Source organism: Schistocerca piceifrons, chromosome 1 (assembly GCF_021461385.2).
Source record: "Schistocerca piceifrons isolate TAMUIC-IGC-003096 chromosome 1, iqSchPice1.1, whole genome shotgun sequence".
Classification (NCBI taxonomy): Eukaryota; Metazoa; Arthropoda; class Insecta; order Orthoptera; family Acrididae; genus Schistocerca; species Schistocerca piceifrons.
In genome coordinates, this window is record NC_060138.1 from 90,524,895 (window position 1) to 90,539,603 (window position 14,709).

Sequence of the window (14,709 nt, forward strand, 5' to 3'; positions counted from 1 at the left end):
CCCAGTAAGACCGTTTGTGTTAATTTTTGGCGACGTAAGGAGTTTCTTCCGCCCTCCTTACATCTAGGTCCTGTCAACCTTCCGTTTTCCGACGTCGCTAAATTCTTGGGTCTTATGTTTGACAGAAAACTGTGCTGGTCCTCCCACGTTTCCTATCTTTCGGCTCGCTGTCTGCGTTCCCTTAATACCCTCCGTGTCCTGAATGGTACCTCTTGGGGAGCGGACCGAGTGGTCCTTCTCCGCCTCTATCGCGCCTTAGTGCGCTCGAAATTGGATTATGGAAGCATAGTCTACTCCTCTGCTCGGCCGTCTATTCTTCGGCGTCTCGACTCTATCCACCACCGTGGATTACGTTTGGTGTCTGGAGCTTTTTACACCAGCCCTGTGGAAAGCCTTTATGCTGAGACTGCTGAACCTCCGCTGTCCAATCGGCGGGCAGTCCTTCTGAGTCGTTATGCTAGCCATCTGTCTTCCATGCCTGCTAATCCAGCCCATGACCTTTTTTTCGACGCCTCCTTTGATGTCGGGTATGCAGGCCGCTCCTCCTCGCTACTACCCCCGGGAGTCCGCTTCCGTCAACTGCTCCATTCTCTTTCCTTCCGCTTTCCTAAAACCTTCTTGACAACTTGGGGTACAGCACCGCCTTGGCTCCGTCCCCGGATCGACTTGCTCAGAGACCTATGTCAATTTCCCAAGGATGGTACCCCTACACTTGTTTATCGTCGGGCATTTGCTGCTAAATGACGGACGCCACATTTATTTACACCGACGGCTCGAAAACATCGTTAGGTGTAGGGAGTGCCTATATTGTTGGCGTCACCGCAAATCACTTTCGGCTTCCCGACCAGTGTTCGGTTTATACTGCGGAGCTTTACGCTATTCTCCAGGCTGTCCACTACATCCGCCGCCATCAGCGGATACAGTACGTAATCTGCTCAGATTCTCTCAGCTCTCTCCTAAGTCTCCAAGCTCTTTACCCTGTGCACCCTCTGGTCCACCGGATTCAGGACTGTCTGCGCTTGCTCCACCTGGGGGGCGTCTCAGTGGCGTTCCTCTGGCTCCCGGGACATGCTGGTATCTGTGGAAATGAGGCGGCCGATATAGCGGCCAAGGCTGCAGTCTCTCTTCCTCGGGCAGCTATTCAGTCTCTTCCATTTACCGATCTACGGAGCGGTTTATGTCGCCAAGTTGCTCATTTATGGCATGCGCATTGGTCAACACTTCCCCATAATAAATTGCGGGAAGTGAAAGCCCTTCCTTGTGCTTGGACCTCTTCCTCCCGAACGCGTCATCGGGAGGAGGTAATTTTAGCTAGACTCCGGATAGGGCACTGTCTTTTTAGTCATCGACATCTTTTAAGCGGTGATCCTCCCCCACTCTGTCCCCACTGCTCTCAGCTGTGGACGGTCAGACACCTTTTAATTGAATGCCCCTATTTTAATCCGTTACGCTCCCGTCTACAGCTATCGCCTGATCTATCGTCGATTTTAGCAGATGACACGCGCTCAGCGGACCGCGTTCTACAGTTTATTAGTGACAGTGAAATGACGTCAGTCATTTGAAGTTTTTTTTGTGGGACAACCAACCCCTTTCTATAGTGGATTTTTAAGCATTCCTTCTGCCTTTAGTTTCTCAAATTTCATGACCTTGTTCCCATTGCTGCTGATTTTAAATTTCGTTTTTTTCCTGTTTCCTACGTCACGGGCTGGGTGCTAATGACCATAGAAGTTTTGCGCCCTAAAACCACAAAAAAAAAAAAAAAAAACACTCTGTCGAGTAAAACTGTGAGGGACGGGACAAACCCACCGTGGTACAACAACAAAGTTAGGAAACTACTGCGAAAGCAAAGAGAGCTTCACTCTAAGTTTAAACGCAACCAAAACCTCTCAGACAAACAGAAGCTAAACGATGCCAAAGTTAGCGTAAGGAGGGCTATGTGTGAAGCGTTCAGTGAATTCGAAAGTAAAATTCTATGTACTGACTTGACAGAAAATCCTAGGAAGTTCTGGTCTTACGTTAAATCAGTAAGTGGCTCGAAACAGCATATCCAGACACTCCGGGATGATGATGGCATTGAAACAGAGGATGACATGCGTAAAGCTGAAATACTAAACACCTTTTTCCAAAGCTGTTTCACAGAGGAAGACCGCACTGCAGTTCCGTCTCTAAATCCTTGCACAAACGAAAAAATGGCTGACATCGAAATAAGTGTCCAAGGAATAGAAAAGCAACTGGAATCACTCAACAGAGGAAAGTCCACTGGACCTGACGGGATACCAATTCGATTCTACACAGAGTACGTGAAAAAACTGGCCCCCCTTCTAACAGCCATGTACCGCAAGTCTCTAGAGGAACGGAAGGTTCCAAATGATTGGAAAAGAGCACAGATAGTCCCAGTCTTCAAGAAGGGTCGTCGAGCAGATGCGCAAAACTATAGACCTATATCTCTGACGTCGATCTGTTGTAGAATTTTAGAATATGTTTTTTGCTCGAGTATCATGTCGTTTTTGGAAACCCAGAATCTACTATGTAGGAATCAACATGGATTCTGGAAACAGCGATCGTGAGAGACCCAACTCGCTTTATTTGTTCATGAGACCCAGAAAATATTAGATACAGGCTCCCAGGTAGATGTTATTTTTCTTGACTTCTGGAAGGCATTCGATACAGTTCCGCGCTGTTGCCTGATAAACAAAGTAAGAGCCTACGGAATATCAGACCAGCTGTGTGGCTGGATTGAAGAGTTTTTAGCAAACAGAACACAACATGTTGTTATCAATGGAGAGACGTCTACAGATGTTAAAGTAACCTCTGACGTGCCATAGGGGAGTGTTATGGGACCATTGCTTTTCACAAAATATATAAATGACCTAGTAGATAGTGTCGGAAGTCCCATGCGGCTTTTCGCGGATGATGCTGCAGTATACAGAGAAGTTGCAGCATTAGAAAATTGTAGCGAAATGCAAGAAGATCTGCAGCGGATAGGCACTTGGTGCAGGGAGTGGCAACTGACCCTTAACATAGACAAATGTAATGTATTGCGAATACATAGAAAGAAGGATCCTTTATTGTATGATTATATGATAGCGGAACAAACACTGGTAGCAGTTACTTCTGTAAAATATCTGGGAGTATGCGTGCGGAACGATTTGAAGTGGAATGATCATATAAAATTAATTGTTGGTAAGGCGGGTACCAGGTTGAGATTCATTGGGAGAGTCCTTAGAAAATGTAGTCCATCAACAAAGGAGGTGGCTTTCAAAACACTCGTTCGACCTATACTTGAGTATTGCTCACCAGTGTGGGATCCGTACCAGATCGGGTTGACGGAGGAGATAGAGAAGATCCAAAGAAGAGCGGCGCGTTTCGTCACAGGGTTATTTGGTAACCATGATAGCGTTACGGAGATGTTTAACAAACTCAAGTGGCAGACTCTGCAAGAGAGGCGCTCTGCATCGCGGTGTAGCTTGCTCGCCAGGTTTCGAGAGGGTGCGTTTCTGGATGAGGTATCGAATATATTGCTTCCCCCTACTTATACCTCCCGAGGAGATCACGAATGTAAAATTAGAGAGATTATAGCGCGCACGAAGGCTTTCAGACAGTCCCGCGAACCATACGCGACTGGAACAGGAAAGGGAGGTAATGACAGTGGCACGTAAAGTGCCCTCCGCCACACACCGTTGGGTGGCTTGCGGAGTATAAATGTAGATGTAGATGTAGACATTGTCTTTGTGACTGACGCCTATGTTTCTCTTGCATGGTTGCAGGTATTACCTTATTTCTGACAAAAACCATTTGTTTCATTGTTTAACCCTCATACTTTCTTGCCTTACAAGGCAGCACACCATCTACAGCACTGGGTGGTGTTCTTGTCTCACTAAAATTACAAAATCCATTTTTGACTTATGTCTAAACATGCCAATGCAGACACATTGTCCCACCTTCCTATGGGTCCTGATCACAACTTTTATCAGGAAGATTTCTTTGCTTCCATCTCGATATTGAAATGCAGGCTGTGGTCGAGTGTTTCCCAATTACGAGCTTGTGCACAGCAGCTGCTGTTGACACCAAACTGGTTCTCCACCAGGTGGTTCGGTTTGTTCAACAGGGCTGGCCAGAGAAACTGCAGGGTTGGGCTTGAGACTCCTTACAGTATCGTCTCTCTGTTTTTGTTGGTGTTTCACTGTCGTCTACGGAAGGCCTCTCTCCCAGGGTCAGCATTCCCACAACATAATGGTACGAGGTTCTACGTCTTCTCCATCAGGACCACTGGGGAGTTTCATGCACTAAACTTTCGGCTAGGAGGCATGTTTTTTTGGCAAGGAGTTGATGGCAAAATTGTCTGTTTTGTTGTTGTTTATGAGCAATGTGCCAGACAATGGGCAGCTACTAGGGCATCTGTCCCACTGGTCGACTCACTGCCAGTTGTGGAAATTCCTATTAGCTCTTGGTTGTGGATACATTTTCGTGGTTCTTATGCTTTAAGGGTGTTTGTTCTTATTGAGGGGCTGCTGTCTACTTTAGTTTCCAACTATGGGCCCCAGTTTGTTTCTCTCGCTTTTCAATTGCTTCGTTTCCATCATAGCATTCATCTTGTTATGGCTGCACCATTCCATTCTCAATGAAATGGCAAAGCAGAATGATCAGAGTGTACATTTAAGTCCCAAACGAAGTAGTTTATTGTGTATTCTTTGCCGAATGATGCCCTTCTCTGTTTGCTGAGCACCTGTTGCTTCACACCTATGGGGGAGCAGAGTGCAGCTGAGTTGCTTCATGGCCGGCAGCCGCTCATGCTCCTCCACCTGCTGTGGTCTGTACCGCACCTGCTGCGGTCCGGTTCATTTGGCTTATTCGTGTCAGGATCACCGGTGTGGGTGCAAGAGTTGGGTCACCGGCCCAAGTGAATATCGGCCACTGTTGCCTGCCACTGGGGACACCATCTCTATGACGTCCATATGGCTGATGGTTGGTGGCACATGGCTTTGATCAGTTGCACCCCTGCTTGCACTGGAAGCTACAGATTCACGGGTTGCGGCCCTGTCACCACTGCCTGCCCCACTGCCCTCTGCCTTGAGCCCATTGTCGCCTACTGTGGAGGTGCCCCCATCCCATTGGCTCCATCTCTTTGTGTGGTACATTGAGGTTCCAGCTTCCTGGCTCAGGGTGCCAGTCCATCTCCGCCCTCAGGTCCGTTGTCGCCGCCTGCTGCTCCAGTCGGACCGCCTCTGCCGACCCTCCCACCATCACCACCTCAGCCCTCATCACTAGTGGTCCAGCTCCATCTTCTCCGCACTGGGACCTGCCTGCTGATGATGACCTCAAGGTGGCGATGGCACCCTCCCCTCCAGTGCTGTCATCGACCACCGAGCAGGTCCACTGCCCTTGTGCGTGCTTGTGCCCCTCTGTATTCCGACCCTATGCTCTGGTGCCTACCTGGCACATTGTCCTGGCCCCTCTGTCGGCACCAGTTACTGCCACTACAGATCCGATGGGTGTGTCTCTTGTCAGGGTACTGGCACCTCCTCCTGTCACCTGGGCTGTCACTATGCACGAGAGAGAGTGTGCTGTTTCCTCTTATTAGTGCATATGAATGTGAGTGTGCCGAGTGTGCCATCACTGCATGCGTGCATGTATGTGAATCATCTGCCAGCTGTATCAGTGCGGCTCAGCTGCTGGAGGCCACCTGTCAGAGGCATGCTCACAGCACGGTTTCCACTGCACTGCCTGTATATGTGCAGAGCAGTGTGACTAACCCACTCCATGTTCATTCAGTTGCACTGCTAACATCAGAAGTTCCATGTCTTGTGACGTGTGGATTCACAAGAGGCTTTTCTGTTATTGTTCAGAGGCTTATGAATTATGCCATATTTATGTTACTGGGATCCGTTTCCTTTATCACTTGGTTACTACAAATTCATTCACAAGGCTGCTGTGGATCTAGCCTTGGTGGTAAAGCAGCAGAGGGAGCCACCTGATGGGTGGCACACTGTGGAAGGGCTGCAACAACCTGCCCTGTTTCCCCATCAATGTCTGGCCAAACAGTATGTCTGCATGCTGACACTTTTGTAAGTGACACACCCCTTTGATCCACATGTAATAAATACACAACCTTACACTGAAGGACAGACACGACTACAACCCGTGGACTGGTGTCATTTGTAGCTACCAGCAGTGCCCCATCCCAAAGAGAAAGATGATATTGTAATGCAAAATAGTTTCTCAAAAGATCAGAAGCCGTGCCCCGAGGTTTGGTCAGTCAGCTGTGTTACACAAAAGAAACAGCTTTGCTTAAGACACAATGCATGGCTACTGCAGCTGCAGTTTTAGTGCTAGTAATAGGAAACCATTGACAACATTTTGAGCTTCTGTGTCTAAATGAAAACAAAGTCATTCATCTTTATCAAACTTGGGATCTGGACCAATAAGAAAATGCAATAAGGCATCAGCATTTGCATGTTGCGCTGTAGTTCGAAAATGTATCTCATAATTGTATCGTGGCAGGAAAAGAGCCAATCGCTGTAAGTGACTTGTGGCTTTGTCTGACAAGGATGCTGAAGGGTTTAAAAGAGGCACCAGTGGTTTGTGATCGGTGATCAGGTGAAACTTAGACCTATGTAGAAAAACATTAAACTTTTTGGAGCATACTTGATCACCAAAGCCTCTTTCTCTTGCTGAGAATAATGCTGTTGTGCTGAATTTAAGGACTTAGAGGCATATGCAATGGGGCATTCGGAATCGTCCACATGCTTATGAGCAAGGACAGTGCCAAGGCCAAACAGAGATGTCTGTCATCAACACAAGGTGCTGGCCAGGCTGAAAAGTGACCAAACTAGGGACTGACTGCAGCTTAGGTTTCAACTATTGAATGCCCAGTCACAAGCCAGGGATCAGTTGGAAAGAAACATCTTTTCATAACAGTGCATGGAGTGGTTGTCCCCCCCCCCCCCCCCCAACAATTTTACTAACAGCTTGTCAGGGCGCAACAAAGGATAAGTATCAGTGATTGACTGTGCATTAATAGACTTTTAAAAAACACCACAGAGGTGTAATTTACCTGCAGGTTTTGTGCCTACCTCGAGTGTTGCTGACTGTTCACTGCAAGGAGGAGGTTGAATAACATCAAGGCATTGAAGACAATCTACAGGGCTATTACAAATGATTGAAGCGATTTCATAAATTCACTGTAGCTCCATTCATTGACATATGGTCACGACACACTACAGATACGTAGAAAAACTCATAAAGTTTTGTTCGGCTGAAGCCGCACTTCAGGTTTCTGCCGCCAGAGCGCTCAAGAGCGCAGTGAGACAAAATGGCGACAGGAGCCGAGACAGTGTATGTCGTGCTTGAAATGCACTAACATCAGTCAGTCATAACAGTGCAACAACACTTCAGGACGAAGTTCAACAACGATCCACCAACTGCTAACTCCATTCGGCGATGGTATGCACAGTTTAAAGCTTGTGGATGCCTCTGTAAGGGGAAATCAACAGGTCGGCCTGCAGTGAGCGAAGAAACGGTTGAACGCTTGTGGGCAAGTTTCATGCGTAGCCCATGGAGCATGCTGGAAAATTGTCTCATGCCACAACTGGAGACCGACAGCGCCGACTTCGTCTTTCAACAGGATGGTGCTCCACCGCACTTCCATCATGATGTTCGGCATTTCTTAAACAGAAGATAGGAAAATCGATGGATTGGTCGTGGTGGAGATCATGATCAGCAATTCATGACAAGGCCTCCACGCTCTCCCGACTTAACCCCAGGCGATTTCTTTCTGTGGGGTTATGTGAAAGATTCAGTGTTTAAACCTTCTCTACCAAGAAACGTGCCAGAACTGCGAGCCCGCATCAACGATGCTTTCGAACTCATTGATGGGGACATGCTGCGCCGAGTGTGGGACGAACTTGATTATCGGCTTGATGTCTGCCGAATCACTAAAGGGGCACATATCGAACATTTGTGAATGCCTAAAAAAACTTTTTGAGTTTTTGTATGTGTGTGCAAAGCATTGTGAAAATATCTCAAATAATAAAGTTATTGTAGAGCTGTGAAATCGCTTCAATCATTTGTAATAACCCTGTAATTGTGCCTTTACTTGACTCTTGTAAAGTATCCTGGAACAAAAGGGGCAGGTGGACTGTTTCATTGTAATATGAGCCCTAAATTTTGTCCTGGAGAAAATATAGAGGAAAATTCAGCACAGAGAGCATCTAACTGTTGATATGGAACTTGATCAGAAACCAAATGCACTTCATCAGCAATGGAGAATTCAAACAGTTCAAAAAGTGTCCAAAGTAAACAGATTTTCAATGTAAGCATTGGCCACAACTAGGAATGTTAACGAACAAACCACAGTCTTGTAAGATACAGGTGCAGAAAACTGTCCAAAATGGAAATCAGTTGCTTGTTATAACTCACGAGCCTCCATGACGCTGGAGTCAGGGAGGGAGAACCCAAGTCGACATAAGTCTGAGAATTCACCAATGTTGCTACTGTACCCATGTCCTTCTGCATTCTCAATGACTTGTTAAACTTCAGTGTACAACTTGCTTTGTGATGCCGTCACAGCTGACACACAGTTCACATCCATGTTTGTTTTGTCCTCCCTCAGGTATTAAAAGGAGTTACATACAGAAGCAATGTGTCTTTTCTTGTGACACCTATTTCACGTTACCCAGCACTTGGGACACATAGTCTATTCGTGTTGAATGGAGCAGTATGGGCATGAAGGCAGTGCTGTTACTGTTGTGACACAAACTGTTGTTGCAAACATTGATTACCTATATGACACTGGGACATGTGCTGGACTCTGCATTAGCATTTACATTCCATTGCAAACTGGCTGAAGGCTAGAAGGGGTGAGAGGAACTGATTTCTGAAACTTCGGACCAGGCTTCTATCTGACTACCTACAGACCGTGAAACTTGAATGACTGAGCTATGTCCAGTACTTCCGTAATTGTAGAATTTTCACACTGAGATCACTCTCGGACTTCCTTATCAGGAACAAAATATATGATAGCATCGCAAACCATTTGATTGGCATAGGATTCCTTATGAACGTTTGTCAGAAAATTATGATAATGGCTAAGTCCATGTAGTCTTGCTGCCCATGGCTTCTATGACGGTTTGGTCACTTTTGGCAATGGTAAAACTCCACACAAGCAGCAATAATGTGAGTACATTTACAGTGATAGGTAGAAATTAGCTCACAAATCTGATCGAATGAAAGATGTGAAGATTCTTGTAAGGGGACATGCTGACACAATAAGTGACGCCCGTGTGGTGAAATGCACAAAAAAAAAAAAAAAAAAAAAAAAAAAAGGGTCTTGTACAAGTTTACATCTGGCATCTTGAATGCGAGGAAATGTTGCCACAGGCATCACAATCTTCTCCTGCATCACCCTATATGGGGAACAGTGGCAGATATGCTGTTAGTTGTGCCAGTGTAGTCGTGAAACTGGAAACAGCAACCGTCAGCACCTCCTGTTGCTCAAGAAGAGATTTAACCAATGCATCCATGGACATTAAACACAAAGGACTAATGGCAAGTGGAACACATGGAGTTGAATACTGTACTCATCACCAAAAAAAGGGTTCTAACCTAAAAACACTGTAATTTGTTGTGTGAACAGTACACATATATGGAGGATAAGGTACAATACAATTAGCAGTACACAGGTTTCCAGTGTAACCTTGCGCTCTGGCCTGTATGTTCATTAGTTCCAACAGGGGCCATAGGCGGTAGGTCGTACATGCAGCTGCTGTTGTATTAGCATGCCAGGTGGGTCTCTAGTGGCCGAATTAAGCACAAACTTCATGTGTGAACTATGAAGTGGTGCATACACTAAATTGTTAGTTAAAACAGATGCTTGTTCTATTAGACCTCTGTTAAGTGTAAGAAACTTTCATGTGCCGAGTCTCATTCAAATCGTGGTTCTTTAATAGAGATGAAGTAATAGGTTGCTTGACTTTTCTTAAGTGTACACTCTGACAGTGGTGTCTCCATTATGCATTCACACCGGCTAACTGAACAAGTGATGAATTATGCAAGTAAGCTGCTGTCACTTCTAACTGATTATGTTTGAAGTAGTTGTGGTTACCGTAAGTTGAGGGTGGCCATCACAAACCTGCTAGCTTTCAAGGTTTAAAAATGATGACAGAGGACAGAGGCAATCTTCAGTCCAACAATGCTGTTGGCATTGCTTGGTCTCAGTGCATTCTTATTACCAGACTACTACTTCCTATTTTTAATAAAGAGAATTTCTGTATTTATTTGAAGCTTTTATAAATAAACATTTTACTTTTATCAAGTGTTATCAATATTTGCTACACTGAGAAAACATGAAATGACATAATTATTTTACAGTTTGATGAACAATTTTTTTATACCAGTTGTTGTTCTGTAGGGTGATGGTCAATCTGTATCTCCTGTACATGAACATGAACGTGTCAAACAATCTGCCAGACGTACTACATCAAGCCCAGTTTTGAATGAAAAACACGGTTCCTTGGTAGAAGTTGATCCAAAGATTGCTTATCAACTTGTTGAGCAGGTATGACAGTAGATATTGCAAATATGTATTTGATGAGTATTCGTTATTGATTAAATATTTTCAATGTGAATATTGTTAATGTGGCATACTTAATAAAGTTTGGGATTTCAGTACAACTAGCCTAGCCTTGACATCTGGTAACCTTTACTGATTAGCCATTTTGGTGATATATTTCAATAGCTTCCATATTTTGGGTATGTAATAATACTTGCTCTTTCTTTGACGTGATGATCCTACACTGTGTGATCAAAAGTATCTGGACACCCCCAAAAATATATGTTTTTCTTATTAGGTGCATTATTCTGCCACCTACTGCCAGGTACTCTGTCAGCAACCTCGGTAGTCATTAGACATCGTGAGAGAGCAGAATGGGGCACTCCACGGAGCTCACGGACTTCGAATGAGGTCAGGTGATTGGGTGTCACTTGTGTCATATGTCTGTACACGAGATTTCCACACTCCTAAACATCCCTATGTCCACTGTTTCCAATGTGATAGTGAAGTGGAAACGTGAAGGGACACATGCAGCACAAAAGCGTTCAGGCCAACCTCATCTGTTGACTCACAGAGACCACTGACAGTTGAAGAGGGTCACAATGTGTAATAGGCAGATGTCTATCCAGACCATCACACAGGAATTCCAAACTGCATCAATATCCACTGCCAGTACTATGACAGTTAGGCGGGAGGTGATAACTTCGATTTCACAGTCAAGCGGCTGCTCATAAGTCACACCTCATGTCGATAAATGCCAAACGACGCCTAGCTTGGTGTAAGGAGTGTAAACATTGGATGATTGAACAGTGGAAAAATGTTGTATGGAGTGAAAAATCTTGGTACACAGTGTGGCGGTCTGATGGCAGGGTGTGGGTATGATAAATGCCCGGTGAACGTCATCTGCCAGTGTGTGTAGTGGCAACAGTAAAATTTGGAGGCAGTGTTGTTATGGTGTGGTCATGTTTTTCATGGTGGGGGCTTGCACCCCTTGTTGTTTTATGTGGCACTATCACAGCACAGGCCTACATTGATGTTTTAAACACCTTCTTGCTTCCCACTGTTGAAGAGCAATTCAGGGATGGCGATTGCATCTTTCAACACGATCGAGCACATGTTCATAATGAACAGCCTGTGGTGGAATGGTTACATGACAGTAACATCCCTGTAATGGACTGGCTTGCGCAGAGTCCTGACCTGAACCCTATAGAAAAGTTTTGGGATGTTTTGAAACGCCGACTTTGTGCCAGGCCTCACCAATCGACATCGATACCTCTTTTCAGTGCAGCACTCCAAGAAGAATGGGTTTCCATTCCCCAAGAAACCTTCCAGCACCTGATTGAACATGTGCCTGCGGGAGTGGAAGCTGTCATCAAGGCTAAGGTTAGGCCAACGCCATATTGAATTCCAGCATTGCCAGTGGAGGGTGCCACGAACTTGTAAGTAATTTTCAGCCAGGTGTCCGGATACTTTGGATCACATAGTGTACATATCACTGCCATAACCATTATGCTAATTTTAATAGCTCACATCCCTTATCAGTTCTGAATAAATTATATTTTCTGACACATTCGTACAAACTAAGAAACACACATACAATTTCTGCCTTTCGAGCAGTTACTTCATTACTAATATGGAAGTATAGTGAATATTAAAAAGAGAAAAGAAAGAGCCAAACGTACAGGTACGAGCCAGGGATTTGTTTATATATTTTGCTTATAACAGTTGTTGTAGATTCTGATATAGCAGTTAATAAAATTCAGTGTCAATTGTTATATATTTATAAGCACAGGTTAATAAAGGTAACTGTTTATACTGTGCTTGTAGTATACTGGTGATAGTAAAATGAAACTGAATATAAATATAAAAATAAAGGGGAAAAGAAATTTTGAATCTTAATAATAATGACAATAAGGACACAACATGAATTGAAATAAAATAAAGGTGAGACTGAGCTGAATAACTATTAACAAGAACCTTTCACAAAGTAATTGCACTCTGTGTTTTTAAAAACTTTGGAATTCAGATGAATGTTGCCCTGTAATTGGGTTTCCTAAATCTTACTTTGATATTCTAGTACGATAAGTAACAGATTCCACCAATAGAACTCAAGACATTCCCTCCCGTAAAGGTCCGTGCTACTCTACTCTGATACTGATATTATGAGAAGGAAAGTTGCTACTTGCCATATAGCAGAGATGTTGGGTCACAGATAGGCACAATACAGACTCTGACAATTATAGCTTTCGGCCATTAAGGCCTCTGTCAATAGTAGACACACTCGTGCAAACACAAACAACTCACACACACGACTGCAGTGGGGTTTCATGAGTAGCGACTTTCCTTCTTATAATATTATTACATTCCATCTTGGATTTTCTACTCTGATAATCTTCTTCTTCTAAAACTACTACTGCTAATACTAATCCTGATACTTCAATTGTATTTATTCAACTGCTGTAGTTGTAGTACTACATAATGCTAAAATTTGCTTAGTTGGACTCCAAAGTCTGACATACCATACTCTGAATTGGTGAAAACCTCATCCGCTTCATTGTCTGGTGATACATAGCAATGGCAATGGTTCAGCCAACCAGGTGACCTATTTGCTTGCTGACCAGTGCACTGTTATGGAAGTGGCAGTATTGCTTAGTTTAGTTATTTTCATTTTTCATGAATCATCATTACAATCTCTATATGTACACCTTTACAGTGCTTCAATGATGGATTAGGCATCATATACCTGTAGTGATTATTTTCAATTATGAAGATGCTGTTTCAGGGTTTATTAATGTGACACTTTGCATTCTTTTACTCAGATTGGATGAAAACCAGTTATCTATAAGACCTCTGATACTCTAATAATGGAGTTTCTCTAGAAGGTACTGTGCAGTGCACTATTAAATAAATGCTTTTGACAACTGACAGGAATTACCTGTTGCAATACTTTATCTCAAATTTTGTGTAATCTTATTCGTAAATAGAAAGTTGGTATATTCTGTGAAGATACAGCCTTTCTATCTTACTTTGAGAGGGGTGTGTTTTTGTTCTTATGTACATAATCTTTTCCATTGCCTTCGAGGAGTAGTTAATCAGTTCCTGATGTTGCAGTTTCTCTCACAGTGTGACACAACACTTCATTTTCACTAATAGTGGGATCGCCACCACTGTGCAGATCTTTCATAGAGACATAAGCATTCCTTTACACACAAAACATGTTTTACCCATTTCTGCCATTCATTAATACTACACTTCAATCATTGACATCCTATCAGATAGGTTACTTATGCTTCTTCTGTCATTCAGAATACCAATGATGGTGTAGCTTACTCCATTCTAATCAATTTACTCATTTGTTATACTCTGTGGCTTCTTAGCATATGAGGCATGATCACGTAAGTGGAATTTTTTTGCTTCTCGGCGAATTTGTGTAAACCAGATCTGTACCAGATCTACAGCAGAAGTCCTCTGTGATAATTACCAAGAATGTATAAACGTGCTTTTTACAGTTTGACAGTTTATGCTACCAGTTTTACAATATCACAGATTAATGACTGGGTTTAGTGCTTTTGTGGCATTTCCGCCCCACAAATGTCACTGACAGTGGACCTGATCATATGAAATTCTTGTGAAATGTTTTTGGTGGACTACCTGAAGCTGTGAACTCCTGTAATCATGTGCAGTTTAAATGCCCACAATTGTCTGACTTTTACTCACTCTGACAGAAAGCCCATTTATTATATAGATGCAAGCATTTTTAACTGTAGAATGCTTACTCTGGAATAGCACAATGTATGTTTAGTGGACTGTCTGGAGACTTATGGTCAAATTATGTATTTCCTGACATCTTGGGTTGTCGGGTGTTCTGCCGGATATCAGCGTCGTACTTGCACGATATTTCGGTCACGTAGCTCGTGACCTTCATCAGGTGCAACCTGAGACTGCTCCTCGAGTGGACCTGGTCCAGTATTTATGCCTATGGCCTTCCCCCTCCACCAACGGCTGCAGGCACTTCCTCTGTGGTCCGCGCCCATTCCCTGCGACCTGCTGGAGCGTTGCTGCTCCGTTTTCGTCCGCTGCGGTTCTAGGTGTTCCCTCTGCGGTCCGCGCCCACCAAACCCGCTCCTGGGGGTTTCATCTACATCTGGGGTACCAAGCGT

General features: G+C 44.1%; 1 protein-coding gene across 2 annotated transcripts in view; it reads left to right on the forward strand.

Moving 5' to 3' along the window:
• The window catches only part of LOC124782884 (NCK-interacting protein with SH3 domain), a 111,627-nt gene that overhangs the window by 45,129 nt on the left and 51,789 nt on the right, over nt 1–14,709 (forward strand). For both annotated transcript variants that reach the window (XM_047253979.1, XM_047253980.1), the window contains one exon: nt 10,409–10,555. In XM_047253979.1, the coding sequence (XP_047109935.1) occupies nt 10,409–10,555 (147 nt within the window). The remainder of the gene's footprint in view (nt 1–10,408; nt 10,556–14,709) is intronic.